Source organism: Prionailurus viverrinus, chromosome D2 (assembly GCF_022837055.1).
Source record: "Prionailurus viverrinus isolate Anna chromosome D2, UM_Priviv_1.0, whole genome shotgun sequence".
In the NCBI taxonomy this organism is placed as follows: Eukaryota; Metazoa; Chordata; class Mammalia; order Carnivora; family Felidae; genus Prionailurus; species Prionailurus viverrinus.
This window is the reverse complement of record NC_062571.1, coordinates 81,973,160-81,995,802: the sequence shown is the minus strand read 5'-3', so window position 1 is coordinate 81,995,802 and position 22,643 is coordinate 81,973,160. Positions and strand designations below refer to the sequence as shown.

At 45.3% G+C, this 22,643-nt stretch overlaps 2 protein-coding genes across 12 annotated transcripts in view; one reads left to right on the top strand and one right to left on the bottom strand.

Annotated features, from left to right (window-relative positions):
* Positions 1 to 21,380, bottom strand: part of FANK1 (fibronectin type III and ankyrin repeat domains 1) — a 100,841-nt gene extending 79,461 nt beyond the window's left edge. For 4 of the 6 annotated variants that reach the window (XR_007145249.1, XM_047824717.1, XM_047824721.1 and 1 more), the window contains exon 1: positions 14,588 to 14,683. Coding sequence is in view for 3 of the 6 variants with exons in the window: in XM_047824717.1 (XP_047680673.1) it covers positions 14,588 to 14,600 (13 nt within the window). In the remaining 3 variants the exon portion in view is untranslated. Of the gene's footprint in view, positions 1 to 14,587; positions 14,690 to 21,326 lie in introns of those variants that run through there. The other 2 variants (XM_047824719.1, XM_047824720.1) reach the window with 2 other exon arrangements.
* DHX32 (DEAH-box helicase 32 (putative)) overlaps positions 9,122 to 22,643 on the top strand; it is a 58,833-nt gene continuing 45,311 nt past the window's right edge. For 3 of the 6 annotated variants that reach the window (XM_047824705.1, XM_047824709.1, XM_047824708.1), the window contains exon 1: positions 14,766 to 15,069. The gene's annotated coding sequence lies outside the window, so the exon portion shown is untranslated. Of the gene's footprint in view, positions 9,266 to 10,882; positions 11,038 to 14,765; positions 15,070 to 22,643 lie in introns of those variants that run through there. The other 3 variants (XM_047824706.1, XM_047824710.1, XM_047824707.1) reach the window with 2 other exon arrangements.

Here is a 22,643-nt window from a genome sequence, read left to right as displayed (position 1 = left end):
TATAAATTATAGGGGAAAAAAAAAAATCTGTGCTTCAGTGGGAAAAAATATGCAACGTTCACATCACGCCCTTTCGGGTCTTCCAGTCTTGTCTTGCACAGCCTGGTTCACACCAAGTTGAACAGAACCAGTGGTAACAGGGGATGTAGATGGATCTGTCCCCCAGAGGGGCAATTCTCCCCACACAGGGCAAAGCCACTTTTGCATCGTTGTCAAGTTTAATATTCCTGGATTGATTCCTGGTAGAACTGGATCCACCAGTCTTTCCCAAGGTTCTGCCAACCACTTCCAGTCTCCCTGGCTCCTACTCACCAAACCTCCCGCAGATGGGATACAAGTGCATTGCCAGAAATTCTCTCATTTCACCTCCATGCCTCACCCAACCCAGGAGCTCGCAAACCACACTTCTGAGGACAACCACCCTCCTCCCCTACCCTTCTATGGTCAATCAAATCTTCAGGAAGTAAAAGGAAGCCCACAGAGAAATAGGAGACCAGACCTCAAATCATAGACCTTCCACTTGAACAATAGGTCCCAAATTAATTCCTGGAGGGGGGGGGGGGGGGAATCTTAGCTATTACAGTGGCCTTTCAAAGCTCAACATTATCTCAACATTATGAATATTTAATTCCCTTCAATGTATTTGATTTTTCTTAGAATTTTTCTCCCTGAGGAAAAATGATGAAAATATGGTAAAGAAACACTGCCCTGGGTCAATGTTTCTTTATCCATAGCACTAGAAGTTTTCTCTAATCTTGGACGTTTTCAATCCTGCCCACACTTCCATTTACTTATTCAATCCTTAAGGCCCTAACCAAGTGTCCACACTGAGAAAATGCTGGTGACACAGCAAACAGACAGGTGTGATTCCTGTACTCCTGGGGCTTACCACCTAGCTGAGGCAGGGAGTGGGGTGCGGAAATTACCACATAAGAGATTACAGAGATTTTTTTTTTTAAGGCATAAAAATAGGCACAGTGGAGCTTTGGACAACGAAAAAGCAATGGAAATTTAGATTGTTACATCACAGAAGAATGAGGGCTGTTATACATTCTGTGTTGGGGGAAAAAAATACTGTCCATAGGAAACTGATTTCCTAAGGGAGAAGAGAAGTGTCCCACACTGTAGTGGAGAGGTAGGGAGTTTAGAAATACTAGTTCTAATGCTAATTTAAATGTCCTTGGGACGACCACATGTCTGTACATTAGTTCATTTTTTTTTCCTTTTTATTATTGTTTAATATAATTGATGGTCAAGCTGGCTTACATACAACACCCAGGGCTTATCCCGATATTAGTTCATCTTTATCTAAAATTAACTCAAGCTGAAGAGATGCCATTTGGAAGCAGCGGTGGCCAGCACGATCACCGGGAGAAAGCTCTAGCACAAACAGCTGGGACAAACAGACCCGACTCTCGCGCTAACAGCCTCAGTGCTCCTGCGTCATCACGTTCTCCTGCGTAACCACGTTCCCATCGTGTGTCCCTCAGGTTACAGTCGTGGGTCATCCAGTCACGACCCCACGATGATCAACAAATCGGCACATGAAGCGCCGGGCCCTCGGACAGCGTGCGTCACAAATGCGCCCTCCTGTTGGGGGACCACGAAACGACTCACGGTTAGGTCTTGTGTGGAATAAGAGACCATCAGAAAGTGGGCACACGCGATCAGAAAAGGATGGAGAAGCGCCAGTCTATCTTCAGAGTCTTCGTGGGGTATTAACTCCACCGATTCAGAATGACAAGAGGACAGAAGTCATGGGTTTCTCTTAAAAGGCTTCATCCTGTTGTACCCCTGTCCGTAACCAAAGAAGTTTCATAATTAGGCTCATTGCCAATAGATTTGTTTTGTCTTTCCAGGACTTACTATACTTAGGTCGTGGGGCACCTGGGTGGCCCAGTCGTTAAGTGTCTGGCTTCGGCTCAGGTCATGACCTCACAGTCCAGGAGTTGGAGCCCCGCGTGGGGCTCGGTGCTGACAGCTCAGAGCCTGGAACCCGCCTCAGATTCTATCTCCCTCTCTCTCTGCCCCTCCCCCACTCTCACGCTGTCCCCCTAGCTCTCTCAAAAATAAACATTAAAAAAAAAATACTTAAGCTTTGTGGTCTCTTGCAAGTTTTGAAAATTCTGAATGTGCACACTGATGCGCATTGAGGCTAAGCGCTATGTAGTTAAGTTTTAGCTAACAGCTTAGGTGATGACCCAGGAGATTTCTCGGGTCAGAACTTTTGCCAAACAACGTTTTTAATTAAATTTCAAACCAACCGGGTTACATCATAAACAAAAGAAACTAATTTAAAACAACGAAAAGTCTCCAACGTTTTTTAGGGAAAGGGACAGCTTTTTTGTTCTGTGAAGTTTTAAGATCTCACACACAGGAAAGACACTGGCAGTGTAGATAGACAGGGAGAACCCTAAGGAACCGTTCCCAAGCTAAGAGAAGGAAGGAGGTGGAAGTTTCTAGAGGTTTCATTCTTCACCGGAAAAGCAGAAGGTTACAGTCTGCGGCGCAGCTGTGCATCCTTAAATAGGGCACAAACAAGTTTTAGCTGTTGTGCAAATAATCAATAAGATGGGCTACCTCCAGGAGCGGCAATCGTGTTGCTGTTAAAGGGGAAAGGTCTGCGGTAGCCGTCTGGGGCACAGAGGCAGGGGGAGGCCACCCGTTGGTGATCCCACCTTCCATCCATCAGTCAAACAGCAACAAAAAAAGGGGGGCGGGGGACACGATGAGGGCAGGCAACCGTTCCTTAACTCTGCACTCAGCAACGGTTGCCATGAAGGATGTTTTTGTCCAAAACAGAGGAAATGTTTTTATACGTGGTATTTGTTGGATAGAAAGATGGGTAAAATGAATTCTATATAACGTTTCTTGCCCACTATTGTAGAATGGATACCTTTGGATATACATCTTTTTATCACTCTATGAGGAGAGCCCGCTCTACGTAAGGTAATAGGAGGGACACAGGCAAACAGCATGGAATAAAATAGAAACAAGGACTTAGTCCTACCTCTGACGGAGATTCTAAATATGGTGTGCAGATGAGGAGTACGTAGTAATAATTAGCTCGTTCAAAGAAATTAGGGTTTTTCAATTGCTGAACGGTAAAAATCCAAAAGTTTATGCACTCATTGGAGAGGCTGTGGAAGACGTTCTCACAAAAATTACCGTTGGAAGTGGGACTGAACCAAACTAACACTGCCTTTGGGCAATCCTACATCTAGGCGTTTCTTTTGCAAGTATGCTTGCACAAAATGCAAAATGTGCAATGTACGAGATAATTCAATGCAACTCTGTTTATAATCGTAATAGTAGCTGTGCATTTCCTGCGGCTGCTGTAACCGTCTCCCATAAACATAGCTGCTTAAAACAACACAAGTTCGTTACCTTACAGTTAGTCCACAATGGGTCTCGCCCAGCTAAAATCAAAGGCTTATTCTTTCCGGAGGTTCTAGGGGAGGGTACATCTCCGAGCCTTTTCCAGCTTCTGGGGGATACCCACATTCTCTGGTTCCAACCTTCTATCACCCGAAGCGCTCACACCTTCATCCTGACTCTAGAGCTCCTGCCTCCCTTTTAAAAAAAAGGACTCTTGTGATTGGTTACGTGGGGGCCACCTGGATAATACAGGCTACTCTCCCCTTTTCACCACCCTTAACTTAATCACAGCTGCAGAGCCCATTTGGCCATGAAAGGGGACACATTCACAGGTTCAGGGGATTAAGCTGTTGACATGTTTTTACTCACCCTATCACGGTAGCAAAAGACTAAAGACAAACTGCCTATCAGTGGTGGACTGGTTAAATAAATTATGGCAAATTTATACAATGGAATATTATATAGTTGTTTCAAGTATGAGAAACCATGGTAATAAAAAGAAGGCAAAATATAACGTTAGGTGAAAAAAAGGAAAGTACAGAACAGAGAGGAATGTAGTATAGATAATATGCTCGTATATATGATTATATATATATGATATATTATATATATATTATACACACACACACACACATATACATATATAAATAACGGTCTCACAGTGTTTGAGGGTCTGGAGTCTGGGATGCCTCAGCTGGGTGGGTCTGGCTCAGTCTCTTCAGAGATTACGGTGAAGTTGACAGCTGGGGCTGCTGTCCTCTCCCGGCTTGGCTGAGACTGGAGAATCTGCCCACCAGCTCACTCGCTGAGCTCTTGGCAGGAGTCAGTCCTCTCTGATACTTGGCCCCGTTCCTCGCCATGTAGGTCTCTCCATAGAATGCTTGAGTGTGTTCATGACATGGCAATTGGTAGGTGATCGAAGAAGAAGAAGAAGAAGAAGAAGAAGAAGAAGAAGAAGAAGAAGAAAGAGAGACAGACAGAGAGAGAGAGAGAGAGAGAGAGAGAGAGGCAGGGAGGGAGGAAGAGAGAGATTGAAGACCAGCCCAAGACAGAAGCCCCAGCCTTTTATAATCTAATCTTGGAAGTGACACACCACTTCTGCCATATGTCATTGGTCACACAGACCGGCTCTGGCACAGTGAGGCAAGGTACAGGTGAGAACACCAGGAGGCAGGAAGGCTCACAGGGAGCCATCTTGGAGGCAGGCTACCACAGGTCCTGCGGGGCAGTGCAGGGTAGGGCTCCGGTGAGTCAACATGAGGGAGGGAATAGAAATGTGAATGACTACAGTGAATGTGGAAGGCAAGGAGGAAACAGACGTAATTAGAATCGTAAGTACATACTGGGAAGCAGTGAAAATAAAAACACGGAGAGTGGGGTCTGTGCCAATTACGAACCCCCTGAGTCACTATTCTTGCCATGCTCACATCTGGGTTCTAGTCCCAAGCTGAAAAATATTCTCTCCCATCACACTGGAAAATTCTTTCATACGTGTTAGCGTCTCTCTTGTGCTAGGAGGTGCCTTAGGGAGGAGGGGCATGTCCTTCATTTTCATACTATCTGCCACCCTCTACCCGTAAGAAGAGCCAAGCTGTGGCTTAAGCAATACAAATTGACCGGCTCCTGTAGCATCAGTCCTGGCAGCCTTGAGAAACGAGTCTTTGTCTTCTCAACGGATTCCCCAACTCCTAAGTACATTTCATTCCAGAACATTCGTCTCTTCTGTTTCAGTGGCAGCAGTGACATTGTATCAGGATACAGAACTGACATCATGGACCTCCTGATAAGACGCAACGAAAGAGACAGAGCATCGTCTGTGTAACATTACATTCCTGGTACAAATATTTGACTCAAAACACCACGAGGCGACAATCAGACAAATCCAGCATGGAACCTTCTATAAGGTAACCGGCCCGGCCACTTCAAAAACATCAGTGTCGCGAAAGAAACAAAAAAATACGGAGACTGCTCTACACTAAAGAAGACTGAAGGACTAAGACAATTAAATGCCAAGTGTAATCCTGAAAAGGGTCCCAATCATTTAAAAAGAAAAAACCCAACAGCAACCATAAAGCACATTATTAAGACAACTGGGAAAATACTAATAGGGACGGAACATTAGATAATATTATTGTATCAATGTTAAATTTGGGGGTGTATTATTGTGGTATTGTGGTTACGGAAGAAAATGTCCTGGTTCTTAGGAAAAACATGCTAAAGTGTTGAGGACTGAAGTATTATGGTGTGTGCATCTTTCAAATGGTTCAAAAAGTGTGCATGTGTGTGTGTGTGTGTGTGTATCTGGGAAGGAAGAGAAAGAGAAAAATCAACTCTGGCATAATGTAAACAGTCAAATCCATGTGAAGAGTATGGAAGTGTTCATTGTATGACTTTGAACTGTTCTCTGGCTCTGAACATTTTCAAAAAATACACACACACACACACACACACACACACACACAGAACAGAATGCATAAGTTAGGACAAGGTGCATATTCATGTAGCTATAGTGCCCAAGAGACTACATCCAATCTGAAAAGCCCACCTCACAATTCACAGAGGGGACAAGCTAACCCTGAAATATCCTATCATTACAACTATCCGAGCCACTGAAATCAGGACGTAGATCTTTTCATTTCTTTTTAAATTTTGTTGGAAGTTTATTTTTGAGAGAGAGGCAGAGTGGGAATTGGGGAGGGGCAGAGAGAGACGGAGACACAGAATCTGAAGCAGGCTCCAGGCTCCAAGCTGTCAGCACAGGGCCCGACGTGGGGCTCGAACCCACAGACCATGAGATCATGACCTGAGCCGAAGTCGGACACCCAACTCACTGAGTCCCCAGGCGCCCCATCTTTTAAGTTGATTTATTTTGAGAGACAGAGAGACAGAGAGGGGCATTCGAGCAGGGGAGGGGCAGAGAGAGAGGGAGAGAGAGAGAACCCCAAGCGGGCTCTGCACTGTTAACTCATAGTGAAGTTGGCTGTACATCCCCCTACATTGGACCTTTGGCATTTGCTGAATCATCACTGGGTCGTGGATGACAAACACAAAGCAATATCATAGAGCTTTGAACGGGCGCGCTGAGCTGGGAGACAAAAACACTGGGTTGAATTCCCCCCAAACAACCAAGGCTTAAGGGGTGGTTTCTCCCTAGAGAAAAGGGAGCACAGACATTGAGCCCCCTGAGACCCACTTGAGGAACTTGCCGACCACAGAAGAGCAGAAGTCTGGGCGGTGTTAGGTGCTGGGAGCCAAAATGAATCAGAAGTCCTGCTGAAAGGGAAGGGCACTAGTAAAGACCCCGAGTTTTCAGCTCAGATCCCTGAAATGGCTACATCCTAAGAATAAATGCAAACTGAAAATAGACCACCCTCAGCTAAATTAACTGATGACGAAAGTAAATGAAATCCTCTATGGATAACGACTACCAAGACCTCTACGATTTTCACAAAGAGTGTTGAGTGTTCAATAAATAAAAAAAAAAAAAGAAACAGGAATGCCAAGATATGTGACCAAACAACTGAAAAACAGAAAAGAGAGACGAACCTATAAGTGATTCAGGTGTTGGAATGATCTGGCATGAACTTTAAAGGAACAGGCAATATTATGAGACTCAAGCTTTGAAATAACTAATAGCTGTTTCTTGATTTGGGTTACAAGTGTGGTTATCAGCTGGTTACAGGTGTGTTTACTTTGGGATAATTCATCAACCTGTATATTTAATACCGGGCACTTTCTTGCACACGTGTCATGCTTTAATACAACTTCACAAAAAATAAAAACGTGGGGACTTTGGTTAAATCTGGGCTTGGAGGGAAATTCACAGTCTTCAGTGCACATATTTGAAAAAGTAGGCTGAAAAACAATAAGGTTAGTATCTATCTCAAAAAATGTTTTTAATGTTTATTTTTGAGAGAGAGAGAGAGAGAGTGGGGGAGGAGTAGAGAGAGGGAGACAGAGGATCTGAAGCAGGCTCTACACTGAGCAGGACTTGAACTCAGAAACCATGAGATCATGAGGTGAACTGAAGCCAGACACTTACCTGACTGACCCACCCAGGCACCCGTCAAAAACTTTTTAAAAAGGAACAGAAAACTTGGGGCACCTGGGTGGCTCAGTCGGTTAAGCGTCCGACTTCGGCTCAGGTCATGATCTCACGGTTCGTGATTCCGAGCCCCGCGTCAGGCTCTGTGCTGACAGCTCGGAGCCTGGAGCCTGCTTCTGCTTCTGTGTCTCTCTCTCTCTCTGCCTGTCCCCCACTTGTGCTCTGTCTCTCAAAAATGAATAAATGTAAAATAAATAAATACATGTTTATTTATATTTGAGAGAGAGAGAGCACGCATGCAAGTTAGCAAGCAGGAGAGGGGCAGAGAGACACAGACAGGATCTGAAGCAGGCTCCAGGCTCTGAGCTGTCAGCACAGAACCTGACACGGGGCTCAAATTCACGAACCATGAGATCATGACCTGAGCCGAAGTTGGACACTTAACCAACGAGCCACCCAGCACCACTCTTCCAGGAATTTTAAAATTTCAGGTCTTATGTTTGATCTCTCGATCCATTTCAAGTTAACTTCTAATGGGAGAGTTGAACAGATAAATATATATCGGTTACAACATGTTAGAATAATAAAAGTATTAATAAAATCCAGACCCAGAACCCAAGAGGGAGAAAGTCACTCTGATTTAGGTTGGGAGATGGAAAATAGGCAAAGTTTCCAAGAGACAGTGAAGTGCAAGACTTGTTTTACGTTTTTAAAATTTTCTTTTTAATGTTTATTTTGGGGGGGGGGAGGGGTAGAGAGAGGGGGCCAAAGGATCCAAAGCGGGCTGTGTGCTAAGAAACAGAGAGCCCAATGCGGGGGTGGGGGTGGGGGTGGGGGGGCTCAAACTCACAAACCATGAGATCATGACCTGAGCTGCAAGTTGGATGCTTAACCAACTGAGCCACCCAGGCCCCTGCAAGACTTGTTTGGTTTTTTTTTTATAAACACTGTTGTTTTTTTTTTAATTTTAAGCATTTATTTTTGAGAGAGAGAGAGAGAGACGGAGCGTGAGTGGGGGAGAGGCAGAGAGAGAGGGAGACACAGAATCCGAAACCTGCTCCAGGCTCTGAGCTGTCAACACGGAGCCCAACGTGGGGCTCGAACTCACGAACCCGTGAGAGGATGACCTGAGCTAAGTCCCACGCTCAACGGACTGAGCCACCCAGGAGCCCCAAGACTTGCTTTTAACCAATAGACAGGTGGGTGGGCAGTGAGTGCCTTCCAGACTGAGACTGGGAGGCAGGAGAGGAGAACGAGAGACCGTGTTCCTGAGACACAAGACCAGAGAAGGGTCCCTGACAACCTGAAAGGGGACAGGGCACAGCTACAAGAACTGGCACCTGGGGTCTAGGAGAAGGGAATGCCTCCTCCCTTCCTTCAACCTCCCAGGAGAGAAATGCCCCCCCCCCCCCCAACCCCCCAATGCAGCTGGAGGCTCCCAACCATAAGCATCTACGCCCCTGGCTCGTCACCAGCCCTGCGAGCACAAAAATGCAAGAACAGGGTTGTGAGTTGTTTACTGGGTGAGGAGTTCGCACCACCTTGGGTCCTCCATGAGTCATTCAGGCCATTCCGGGTTGATGCGGGTGTGCACAAACCCCTCCTGGAGCCTGATTGGCTCGCCCCGCTCCTGGGCGTGACCGGGCGGGTCCTCCGGAGAGGAGGTGAGGAGGCGCGTCCAAACAGCGCTCCCTTTTCCCGTCCAGAGGAGGTAAAATCCAAGTTAGCAGGAATAGACTTGGCCGAGGAATAATGCTGAGGTGAACCGGAGCTCCTGGTGCGACCCAGCGGCAACCATCAAGTCGATCTGCCCCCTTTCCGGGGCTGGGTGAGCATCTGGAGGTCAGGATTGCCATGATTTTAGCCTTTTGATGGGGATTTGAAACTACAGCTATTTAAAAGATGTTGCTTTGAAATTGTTTTTTTTTTCCTAAGTTTTGAACTTGGTTTATATAAGCATTTCTTTCTTTTTTTAAAAAAAATTTTTAACATTTATTTCTTTTGGAGAGACAGAGCATGAGAGGGGGAGGGGCAGAGAGAGAGGGATATGTGCATTTCTTAATGATAATATTTAAATTATAACCTAATTGATAGAATTAATATTCTTTAGGGGTCAAGACTACTTGAGGAAAAAAAAAACCCTGCTAAACAGATTTTTAAAAAAAAACCATCCTGGGCTTATGTAATTACTGTTAAACTTGTACCAGTCTCTTAGGTAATGAACACACCAGTATCTCATGGCAGTGAGCAGATTTTGCTGGGTGGATGATCTGGGGAGCCTTTGGTCTCAAAAATAAGATGGCTTGCCCATTTCCTTAATTTTATTGGATAAAATGAGATTCTCGAAACGTCTCCTTGAGGCTGGTGAAAAGGAAGGCCGTGTGTGTAACCAAGCTAACATTTACAAGCGCCTGAGTTGAATGAACTTGACCTGAAACAATCTCCACTTCAGATTCCTCTGGAGCACCGCCCTTTCTGTGGCAGAGCAAAATGGCTTTTGGTTTTAACTACACCTCGTTCTCGAGGAAATAAAGTTAGATAAGGCATTCAGCTGTTAACAGCCGTGCCAGCCATTCAATAAATGCTTCTTCGGGGCTTACTTCCCGTCAGGCACCAGGGCCAGAATGGCAGGCAGGGCCCTTTTCCACAACCCTACAATCTGGTGGAGAAAACAGATTTTTTTTTTTTTTAAATTAACACAAGAATTACAATTGCGATCAGGAAGAGAAAAAAAACCGCAAAGGTAGGAATAACATGAGGAAGGGGGCACTACCTACTTTAGGGTGTAAGGGAGGGATTCAATGAGGGGACGGCTATAGAGCGTCTGGCTGGCTCAGTCAGTAAAGCCTGTGACTCTTGAGCTCAGGATTTTGAGTTCGAGCCCTGCGTTGGGTATAAAGATTACTTAAAAAGAAATCTTAAAAAAAAAAAAAAAAAGAAAGAAGAAGAAAAGGAGGAGATGGCTAAGCTTAGACCAGAGGATGCTGAGTCAGACCTGTCGGAACACCCTCAGAACAGGAGGGGAGAAAAGTTTGTGCAAAGACTCACCGCCCTGAAAGGAGCTTGTTATGTTTAAGGGAGCAAAACACCCATAGGCTTGAAGCATAATTATCTATCATACACCTGGTGAGTTTGAAGAAGCAACTAGATCGTTACAACAACTCTAGAGGGCTTTTGGCAGAAGAGTGGCACAAGGTAATATGTTATTTTGAAGCGGTCACTCTGGCTTCCAGGTAGAGCACAGACGGGGCAGAGGAGAGGAGCTGCAGATAGCAGGGAAGCCTCCGTTCATGGCTTTGGCAAGACGGTGGCTTGGAATCCCGGTGATTCCAACAGGGAGGGGAAGGTGCACGTTTGGGTGTATTTTAAAGGTGCAATAAACAGGCACGCTGGTGGGTGGGGCGGTGCGAGGGGTAGTGATTGGAATGGAGGAGTAAAGGACGACTCTTGCATTTCCAGCTGGAATGACTGGTAAGATGGTGTCATCCCATCAAAGATGATAGACCAGTGGAAAAACAGGTTTGGAGAAGGCTTCAGTCCTTTCAGCGAATGCCTCAGTCTCTTAGTCATTGGAAGAACCTAGATCCCCATTGAGCACTTCTTTTAAAGGGCAGGTATGTGTCAGTCAGCTGCTGCCTGGTCTAAACTGGACCCCGATTTTTTTATACAGAGAGTAGGCAGTTCAACAGGGTCCTAAGTGGGAGCTGGGGGCTTATCTTGATGTTGCATTTGATAAACACCGATTGTGTGTCTGCTTAGGGTGATTGGGTGGGGTTAGGAAAAATCATGAAAGCCAGGGTAAAGACCCCAAAGCTACCTTTTGGTATTGTCACTCACTAGGAAATTAGGAAAGAGACAGTACTGTTGAACTTCAATATTTTCTAAAAACAAATCAAGAAAAAAATTTGATGTATATTTCCCATGTTATTTCATATGTGGGTTATCTTTCCAACAGTGTAGTTAGTTTAGGAAGAAAATAATTAAAGATATAAATGTGTAAGCCAAGAGCCAAAACCACTCTGAACAGCCCAAGGTTGTGAACTTAATTTGCCATTACCCTGGGGAGTCATTTCTCGGCTCATTGATTTATTATTATTCTGTATAATAGTGTAGCCCCTGTCCTCCTCTGCCCATGGCCAGAGTATGAACCAGTTGTGAGGTCTGAAGAGTTTATGTTTATTGGATTTTAATGATTCAGTTAATAAAGGTCATTCTGAAGAGTAATAGAAACCTAAGTGTGTGGAAACAGAATGGATAAGACTGACTCTCGTAGTTCCTTGGGGTGTCCTTGGGTATATGTCTGATCCTTAAAGCAATTAAGAAGGATCCTTCCTTTCAATCAATTTACTGATGGTACATTCAACTGTAGCTGTAAAATGTTCTTTGAAACCCATCACTAACAAAAGGTGTCATGTAAACACAAGGCTTACAATTTCTTAGATAATGACACCATATTGTTAATATCATACTGACAATAGTTTAATTGTAGTTATAGATAATTACAGTACTTAATAGTGTATCTTCAGTGCTCTCCAATATCTTTGAGAGGATGAAATATTGTGAGTTTCAGGTAAAATCTGAATTTTGAAAGTTAGGTATGAATTTTGAAGTTAAAAGGAACCTTAAAAATCATTTAATGGTGGGGTGCCTGGGTGGCTTAATCAGTGAAGTGTCCAACTCTTGATTTCGGCTTAGGTCATGATCTCACAGGTTCGTGGGTTCGAGCCCCGCATCAGGCTCTGCACTGTCAGGAATTCTCTCTTTCCCTCTGTCTCTGCCCCTCCTCCATTTGTGTTCTGTCTCTCTGCCCCTTCCTCTCTCTCTCTCTCAAAATAAATAAACTTAAAAAACAAAATTCATTTAATGGTGTCCTTTAAATATTAACTAACAGCAAATGATTTAGTAAATATTTATCCAAAATGGTGCTCATTAGACTGTGAAAGAATTTCCTGGGACATCTGACTGGCTCAGTCAGTGGAACATGTGACTCTTGATTTTGGGGTTATAAGTCAGAGCCCCAACTTGTAGAGATTACTTAAAAATAAAATCTTGGGGCGCCTGGGTGGCTCAGTCAGTTGAGCATCTGACTTCAGCTCAGGTCATGATCTCGCGGTTCCCGAGTTCAAGCCGTGCGTCGGGCTCTGCTGACAGCTCAGAGCCTGGAGCCTGCTTCAGATTCTGCGTCCCCCTCTCTCTCTACCCCACCCCTGCTTGTGCTCTGCCTCTCTCTGTCTTTCAAAAACGAATAAACATTAAAAAAAATTAAAAAACAAAAGAAAATCTTAAAAGAAAAAAAAAGAATTTCCTAAGGTAAATGGTGATTGTTTGGATTATAACATTAAATTGATAAAAGCATTAAACTGACAAAAGCATTTAAGAATATGTGGAAAGGAATAAACGTACAGTTGTTCCCCAGGCACGAATTAGTTAACAAAAATTTTCCACCCACCTCAAAACCCAATGCGACGGGATATAAGTGTATAATTCATACACATAATACATTTACTACATAGTTTTATAAAGCCTTCATGATCTGGCTCCTGTTGGCTTTTCCAGACTTGTCTTTTTTCTACGCCACTGTAACGCCCGAGTCTTCCTAGCTACAGCTTTACTCATCTTCCTACTCTTGAGTTTCAAACCCACACCGCCCTTCAAGTCTCAGGGCCTACATATCAGGGGTTCCCTCTGCGTCCACCCTTTTCCCTTACTCTTCACTGGGTCGTTCTGCAGGCCTCCTATCACTTCCTCCCAGAAGCTTTCTGTCCATCTCCTCTCCCCCAGTCTCAGACCTCAGAGAGGCGAGGTTTGTTCCCCGGGTCTCTCCCGGGTTTTCCTGGGATGACCCAACCACTGCCCTGTTCATCGTCCCACTCCCGATCTCCAGAGCAGTGTCTGGAACATAATAGATACTATGAATGAGTGAGTGGATAAAGACAGTGAGCACTGAAATAAGTGAAATGTAAACTTCACACATTTAAACAATAACATATATCTGAAGGAATAGAGGGGCTGTTTCTAAAAGATAGATTTCATTTCATCTCTTCCCTAAACAGAGAACACAGCCCAGCATCAGTTTGACCGCAAACATTTTAGCACTGTTGCACATTCAGCATCTTTCAACAAGTTGCGTTAAAGACGTAGCATCCAGTGAGATACATGCAAATGGCAGAAATAGTGTATGAATTCAACTCAAGCAACTGTAACTCACAACTTGTAAGCTTTGCCCCAGCAAATGAGTGAAAAGAAAGGAAACCAACCTTTAAAACCTTCTTGCTGGAAACTAATGACTTTTTTAAATGCCAGCCTTTCTCCCAGAGAATGGATTTGGTCTGATTACTTCCATTTCTCAGATTGTCCAAGAAAAGACGACTTGGTTTTGAGAGTCAAACGGGATGTATCCTTCTATAAAGGTTTAAGGCCTTCCAAGTGTCCGTAGAAAACACTGTTCTTGTTTTAAGAGCAAAAGGAGCAACAAGGCATTAGCTTGGAAAAGGAGGACAGAGCACAACGGCCCTAGAGAGGTTTGGGGGCTGGGGAGCCCAGATAAGTTGGAGCTCGTATTAGATCTCGCCACTCCAGACTGCCCACCTTTTGCCAAACAATGTGGGAAACGGGAAAAGGATTCTTGTTTTGTTTGGTTTTGGAGAGTCCTACCTCGTAGGACCCCTAGCGATGAATCGAATAAGTTTGGACAAAAGCCCCATTTTTTTCTCCTTTAAATCAGCGACTATGGAGGGGGCGGGGGAGGACGGGGTCTCCGTCGTAAATGCAAGACCCAGCCTCGCTGCCTGCTCAGTTGCTGACGTTTAGAAGCAGGACGGCTCTTTACAGCGAAACGGACTAAACTAAAATGACAACAATGAGCGTGGTCCTGAGAGTGCACGGATTTGCTCGGTTGCAATTTCAGGAAAGCACGCCGCGGGGGCGCTGCCTCCCCCGGGCCACACTCCCCAGCTCTCGCGTCCCTCCGGCTCCCAGCGCCCTCCCTCGGCGCTCCCGACCCCGCGGGCCTCCCGCCGCGGCTTTAGCCCCTCTGCTCCCTCCGGGAGAGAAAAGCGCGACGGGGGAGAACCGTTGTTTCCGTGTCAAAAGCCGGCGGACCGCGCCCGGGGCGCCCACCCTCGCCCCCGAGAGGCCCCGGCCCGCCCCGCCGGGCCCCCTTACTCTGGGGCTCCATGGTCAGCCGCTCCCGGGCCCCCAAGGGCCGAGCCCCCGGCGCCGCCCCTCCTAACGCCTCTCCGCCGCGGCCGGCGTCGCTCGGGTTGCCTTGACAACCCGGAGGGCGGGGAGGAGGGGCCAGAAGGACGGCGAGAGGGAGGGACCAAAACCGCCCAGAAACGCGGGCGAGCGCGAGGGCCCGCGCGTCGCCGGGGGCACCGAGCGAGGGTGACGACCCGGTCGTCGGCTGGAGACTCTGCCCCTGAGGCCCGGTCGGGCGGTCGCGCCCCCCCCCGCCCCCAGTAGCCCTCGCGCTCTCGGCGGGGTCTGTGCCCGGGCCTTCGGGGCGGGGGCCTCCGGCCCCCAGTCTCCTTCCCGAGGTGTCCGTCGGTCCGTCGGTCCGTGCGTCCGGCGAGCTCGGCCTGCCCGGCTGGGAAGGGCGGCCGGGCCCGGGCCTCCCTCCCCGGACTCGGGAGCCGCCGCTGCAGGTAAAGGCCGGCCGGGCGGCGGGAGGGGCGGGTGGGCGGCCGCGGCGCACCTGTTGCGGCCGCCGGGGCTCCGCGCGCCCCCCGCCGCCCCGGGGGCCCCCTGCCCGCCCGTTGGCCCCGGACGACCCCGCCCCCACTCCCGGAACCGCCCGGGTGGGGGCCGCGTCCCCGCTGCTGCCTCCCGCAGCCCGCGTGTCAGCGGCAGGAGCGAACCCTGGCACCCCAGCCCTCCTAACAGGGGCTCCTTGGGCAGCCGGGGCGTCGGCCGGGCCCGGGGAGGGTGGTCCCCCGGGGCCGCATTTATGGGAAGCGTAAAGCCAATGAGAGCCTTTTCTGTGGTCGGCGGTGGGCCAAGTGTGTCCCTGGAATCATGAAACCCAGGAGAATTCCGGTGCCCCACATTGCACTGTCATCCCAAGTATCACATTTCAGGCAGTGGGCCTGGGGTTGGATCATTCCGGTTGGATCGTGTGTGTGTGTGTGTGTGTGTGTGTGTGTGTGTGTGTGTGTGTGTGTGTGATTTCAATCCTCCCCGTTTTCGGTTGAGCTGCGGAGTCCACATATTTTGTACCAAAACTTTAGAGGGCTGTTAAACAAACGTAACGTTATCCCACACAATAGTATCCTAATAAGTGGGTTTTGAAGTCCTGGTGCCCGTTGTGCTGTTAAGGAAGCTTTGAGGATCACAGGAGATTGTGTCTGGTAGGTTGTAAAAATGCAAACAACCAGGAGGGAGAGTCAAAGATTAAGAAAAACGAGCAGCCTTAAAGAGGGAAGAAAAATGGAGGAGAGGCAGGAAAAAGATTGAGAAGGCAAGTGCGGGCGGGTGGAAACTGCATGATTGATTTCGTGCTCGTATCTGCCGATTATGGCTCCTCTGCCAGTTCCTACCGCTGCTCTAGACAGCACCGGAGGGAAATGAAGAGAGCCCTTTTTGGGTCGTGTAAGCCATTACTCATTCTTTGCCACTAGAGAGATTTCCACTCCGTAGATGACAAGGACGCCAAGGTAAATTGCTTTCCTCTTAGAAAGAGAATCGTTCAGAGGTTAATTGAACCTGAGAAGCATATATTCTATGATGGGAGTGGACGTTTATTATGTTCCACCAAACTAGGCTGTTCCTCTCTCGGACTGTATTGGGCCTTCTTCAGATTAATTGTCAAAGCAAGAAGGTTTATGCGTGGATATTGACAAGCAGTGTGATCTCTACAGAACCCATAACTCATGAACTAAAACATTGAAGTAATAAATTCAGATTGGAAAGTAAACACTTCATGGCACCTTAATTACCTGTTCCCTGAAACTTAGAGACAGGGGATGCATTTTCAGACGAACGGCATCTAAGGTCAACAGCGCTTCTGGAGTACCCGTGTTTGCAAACGCTAGTTTTCAAACCATTAGCAACATTGTGAATTGGTCTTTTCATCCAAGAAACCAACATAGCGGTGTCCATTAGTAATATCATAATCAAAGTGACAAGAGAGTGATAAAAACCTGGTCTTTATGAACACATAAAAGAGGTAGGGTTGTATTTTCTCAAACAGGAAAGGATTTGCTATTTGCATTTAAAAAGAACGAAGAAACAATATTGTAGATCTCCATGCTGAAGTAACAAGGACTCAAGAGTTTGGTGGTTGCGTGCAGATTTTAAGGTTGGAAAAATGGAAATGTGTGTTGGGAAAGTACTTTTTGCTTGGCGGTATGGAAAAGATGATTTTATCAGTAGCTACGAACTTGACATTGAGGAAATCTTGCGTTGAAATATTTCAGGTAATAGTTGGCAACTGTGAAAAGCCACATTTGATTTTAGGGGATAGTGTGTTTAGGGAAGAAATAACTGTTTGAGGGGGTGAAAGTGGGGGAGGGAAAGGTATAAACACATCTAAAGACAACATTCATTTCTCTTTCTCCCTCCAGCACCTGGTACGGTGTCCTTGTGTTTGTCCAACGAGTGAAAAGAGCGTTTTAGAGAAATTGCTTTAGATAAAGGGATATGTTTCATTATCCTGAGGTCAGAAAGTTGCTAAGGGGATAGGGGTTGAGATGAACGGTAAAGGTATTGGTTGCCCCTTTTGGGGATTTCCGGCCACATGTTTTCTATTTCTTTCATTGGCCTGCTCAGGATGTAATTGGTGGCCAGGCGAAAAACAATAAAGTCCTGATTTTTAATGAAATTGCCAAGCTCATCAAATTAGATAGAATAGTTACATTATGTTCTTTGCTGATGGCTTAACTAAACATAGCAAACCAAAGCACTGTCACCAGGGAATAAGGTGGCAGTGAAGGGGCAGACATAGCCTCTCTTTTTCTTACTCCAATCTCTTAGCTGCAGCAATTCAAAGTAAGCATAATTGTCATAGGAAGTTAATGTTATTTAACGCAAATAGGATGATTTTTTTTTTAAAAGAAAGAAAAGCAAATTACTGCTGTTTCCTAGCCTTAGGATCATAAGTCAGAGGAAGTTTTCATTTTTTGTTACTGGATTTTTGTTTGTTTTTTGTTTTGCCAGAGGGAGGGTACTTTTTTCTCCACTTTTTTTTTTTTTTGTCTTAGTTGTTTTAACATCTATTTATTTGGGGGAGAGAGAGACACACACACACAGACTGCGAGCTGGGGAGGGGCAGAGAGAGAGGGAGGCACAGAATGTGAAGCAGGCTCCGAGCTGTCAGCACACAGTCTGACACAGGGCTCCAACCCACGAAGCGTCTTTAGATGTGTTTATACCTTTCCCTCCCCCACTTTCACCCCCTCAGCCAGTTATTTCTCCCCTAAGCACACTATCCCCTAAAATCAACACACAGTCGGGATTATGACCTGAGCCCAAGTTGGATGCTCAACCGACTGAGCTGTGCAGGTGCCCCCATCTCCACTCGTTTCTGAAACTTAACACAAGTTCAGTCAAGGAAAACAGATTCGAGTCTGCTTGTTTCCTCTTTGTCCTTCAGACCTGTAGAGGTCCGCACTCAAATAGTTGGATTCAAGGAATGCTCTTTCAGCATTGACTCATTCTTAGTGTAATTGGGCATCAGGCCCATGCTGCTGCCCCCGCATCTGGAAAGTCTTCCAGGATTAGGCTAATGCTCACAAAATGCACTTCTCTCTCGCCTACTGGGGGCACTAGCCAGTTTGGCACCCGGCCCTGTACTATAGGCCCTTGTAGAGTTTTCTGTCATTTGATGTGCCTGGGGCTGTGCCTCTGATTAAACATTTGGGGAGCTAAGTCCAGTACCCCCTTTTAGCTCATCGTGGGTTTTCAGCTCATAATTTAGGATAATAATTAAAAAGGACAAGCTTTTAGTCAGGGATGATCGCGTTAATTTTGAGCTATGCCACTTTGGAAAGTTAGGAGCCCTATTTCCTCGTGGATAACTGGGGAGAGTGAGACCTGCAGTGATTGTCTTCACGGTCCAGTTTTGAAAATCAAAGTCAATTAAATGTGATTATAGATGTGAGTGAAAATATCTCCTATATTGTAAAGAACTCCTTAAACATAAATGGTTGTCATTGCAGGAGTGTAGCAAACGTTTATGGAACATCCGTGACGTGTTAGGTACCCCCTGGGGATCGCCCTTCTTAAAGGGACTAGGAAATGACTGACGGATTGTGTGAGGGCTTCCTAAGCAGAGGAACAGCTTGGGCAAAGGCACAGAGGCACAGGAAAGCAACTCTAAGCAGGAGTTCATTGTGGCTGGAGCAGAGAGAACTTACTAGAAGAGCACAGAAGGAAGTGGAGCTGAGGGGCAGATAGGCATTAAATCAGAAAGAACCCAAAGAGTGAGATTTTTATCGTGAAGGTAATGAGAAGGATTTGGGTCAGTGACGTGATCACTTCTCCATTTGAAAGGGGCCACTGGCTGCATGTGAAGGACAGATTGGTGGAGAGCCAGAACTAGAGGCAGAAAAAAACAAAGTTGGAGGCTTTGTAGTAATCCCATGAAGAAATGATCAAATCACAGTGGCGGTTGGGAGGGCCGTGAATAGGGAGAGAGGTCCGAACAGCCAGTTTGGGGCTGTAGGATGCGAAGAGGCAGAAGCCATGTGGAGAGGGATGATGCCCAGGTGATGGGGGGAACTGTTCTGCTAATTGTTGAAATCCAGAACACAAAAGAAGGAAAGAGGGCTTTCCTATTTTTAAGGAGTGTGAGAAGTGCAGACGGGATGAGTTCAGTTCCTTTGAATGCCCATCTTCTAAATGGGGATGTCCCTTAACTAGTAGTTGGACATGTAGGTCAGGACCTAACGAAAGAAGTCTGAGATTAAGGTAGAACTTGAGATGAAGCATTCAGTCATCGAAGCAAAAATATGAACGATTTTTCCCCCGGGAGAGGATGTGGAACGAGAAGAGAGAGTGGAGGATGGAACCCTGGGGTGCACGGTTATTTGACATGCGGTGGGTGCAGTGGAAGAACCCAAGGGGACGAAAGAGGCGTGGCCAAAAAGGAAGCTCAAAATGTGGGAGGATGAATAAAACAGAATCCCTACTCTTGAGGGGTTCGTGCATTGGCATCGCCTGGAATAATTCTCTTCTCTTCCACCTGCCATAGAATGCATGACACAGTTTATCAAACTATTATTGGTTTATTCAAGTTACTGAAAAGTGACTATCCATTACTTTGTGAAGAAAAGACAATTTCCTGATATTTGTGGTTTTTCACAATCTCCATTTGGAATAATTCAAGCAAAACGTAGCTTCAGGAGTTATGGTGATGCCCCAAACAAATCCCGTCTTTACAAAAAGGTGGGTGTAAGTTCCTTTTGTATTTGTTGGTGGTAAAATAACAATGTTAACTTCCTAGTGAAGGCTGCAGTAACCTGTTCTTAAGATTTCAGCTTTTACTAGATCTCACCCGTTTGCTCAGATATCTAACTAGACTGCATAAATAAGCCAAATTAATATTTTAGCAGACCTTTACTCAGATATTAGTTTCTAGAGTATTATTCAGCAAAACAAAGCCATATTGAAAGCATGAAATGGCCCAGTCATTTGAGAATCTAATGAAACCCTTTCTGAATTTGCATATGAGAAGTGATGGGTTGTTATGATACGTTAAGTATTGATTGCGCTTGGGAGATCTTCCTGTATATAAGTCTAAAAAAACTTAAATTACCAGTGGAACATAGGATTCTTATATTAATTGCGCAGGACTGGTTATTCAAGGTGTATTTTTTTTTAACTTAAAAAAATTTTTGTTTAATGTTTACTTAGTTTTGAGAGAGACAGAGACAGAGTACAAGCAGGGGAGGAGCAGAGAGAAAGGGAGACACAGAATCCAAAGCAGGCTCCAGGCTCCGAGCTGTCAGCACAGAGCCCGAGGCGGGGCTCAAACTCACGAACAGCGAGATCATGAACCTGAGCCGAAGTCGGATGCTTCACCGACTGAGCCACCCAGGCGCCCCCAAGCAGTATTTGGAATGAACCAATATTGAGTTAGAAGTGAATCATTTTTGAAATTGGCGTGTTTTTAAAGTCAGTTGATTTAATTTGCTTACTTAAGATCAAAACAAAGTCAACTTGTTAGAAGTCTGGCAGTAAAGTTTTTTTTGTTTGTTTTTTTTTTAATAAATGTTTAGCTTTTATCTCGTCCAAGAAAGGTTTCAAGTAGATGCTAGAAACCAAAGGGATGTGCTTTGGGGAGCTCCGAGCCAATTAAAACAAAAGCAAACAACGGGGTAACCTTCTAAAAGTCCTAGTAATGATAAGCCCATTGTGTCAATTAAAGTATAACAGGCCTGGGAGATAAAGTTTACATATTAAATATTTGTAACTCCACGTGGGTGATTACAACCATGGTTTTCAAACATCTTCAACGTTTTTCTTTCCATAAGGGAACTACACATTTTCTGTTGTATGGTATTTCTTCCAGACCACCCTGCCTGACATCCCCCATAGCGTCAAGTGTTTCTTCAGCCCACAGTGTTCCGGCGTGAGCCCGTGTTCTTGTGTGCAGTCCGGAAGCAGTGTGGCACAATGCGGTCAGGCACCCGCTCTACACTTAACTGAGGTTAAGCTGAGATCAGACTTCCCGACTTCACACACCTGCTCTGCCACAGACGAGCTCTTAGAAGCCGGAGAAATTAACAAAAGCTCTGATGGCTTAAATGTCCCCACTTGAAAAATGGAAATAATAAAGTGAACCCTCATGGGGTCTTTAAGAGTGTAAATGAAATAATCCATACAAAGTGTTTAAGTACCTAGAGCATCTGGCACCCAATAAGCACCCTCTATAAAGGCTAATTGATAGAATTATCGTCATTACCGTTATTGTTACTGGTCCAACTTTAGTAGCAGTATCGAACCGTGCTTCTCAAAGTGTGGTCTGCGAACCGGTGTCCGTCCACAGACTGTTACTGGTCTGCAGTGAGATAAGGGGCCTGTGCCAGATGTCAGTAGACTGTGGCACTAATCATACTGTTCTGCTGAGCTGACATTTTTAATAGCAAGACTTCTTCAATGAAGGAAGCAATGGGTTGATTTACATGCGGTGCCAGCTCTTTATGTTGCCACAAATAAGCATTCTGAATAGAATTGGCATGGAATGTTGGATCAGTGATCCTGTTCTCTAAAAAATAATAGCCTTTTATCCTGAAGACAGTTATTAGTCACTCGTAATGCCTCATTAACCTTCTGTGTTCTAAACATTATAATTATGGGTTACAAGGATATTGTTTATTAGTTCGGCAGATATTTATTGATCACGTCTGTACAAAGCCTTCTGTCTTATTTCATAGAATTGTAGAGAGGGCTTGGAAATGGATCTTGACTTTAGGAAGTCTGCCGTGAACCTAGAGCAAGAGGGCAAAATGAAAATCCGAGTAAACGTGTTGAGTGCGTGTTCTGAGTGTTTGCATTAGTGTTACAGCTTGGTTCCAAAGATTCCGCATAGACAGAGGTCTCCTTTTCCTACGCTGCTCCCGTCAATGGCCAGAATTCATACTTTTTATTTTTCAGCCCTTAGACTATCATAATAGAGATCAGAGCTCACTTCATCAAGGGTAGTGTTTCTCCTAGGAGATCCCGAAATCTGGGACACTGGGGAATATCTGAGTTTGGGGATACAAATGACAAAAGCACAACTTATGAAGCTTAGTATTTATAGAAGATTCATCCTTAGGGTTTTTTTCTTTTTTCTTTTTATGACTGGTTCTGTTTGATCCTATATGCAAATATATTAGTAATAAAACATTTACTGCTGTACAGAATACGAAGAGACATTAAATAGATACTCAACTATTTTTAAGGTTTCGATACAAACTAACAGTGATTCTTCAAGAAAAATTCATGGGTCAAATAGGGTCACAACAGATTTGGGAGTCCTATACAAAGAATAATTTTTTGAAAGGTAAGGGGTGTGTGTGTGTGTGTGTGTGTGTGTGTGTGTATTCCCTTTTCCCCCACAACCCTTTTTCTAAAGAGTGGACGTGAAAGGGACTGGCTGTAAATTAGATCACACAGAACAGACTATTTTCATAGACTATGGGAAAATGATTTAAAATGCTCAAGAGATGTTATTTAGTTTTTAATCTTAAGATTTTTTTTTACGTGAAAATGATTTATTGCCCTGCTTGCTAAGCCA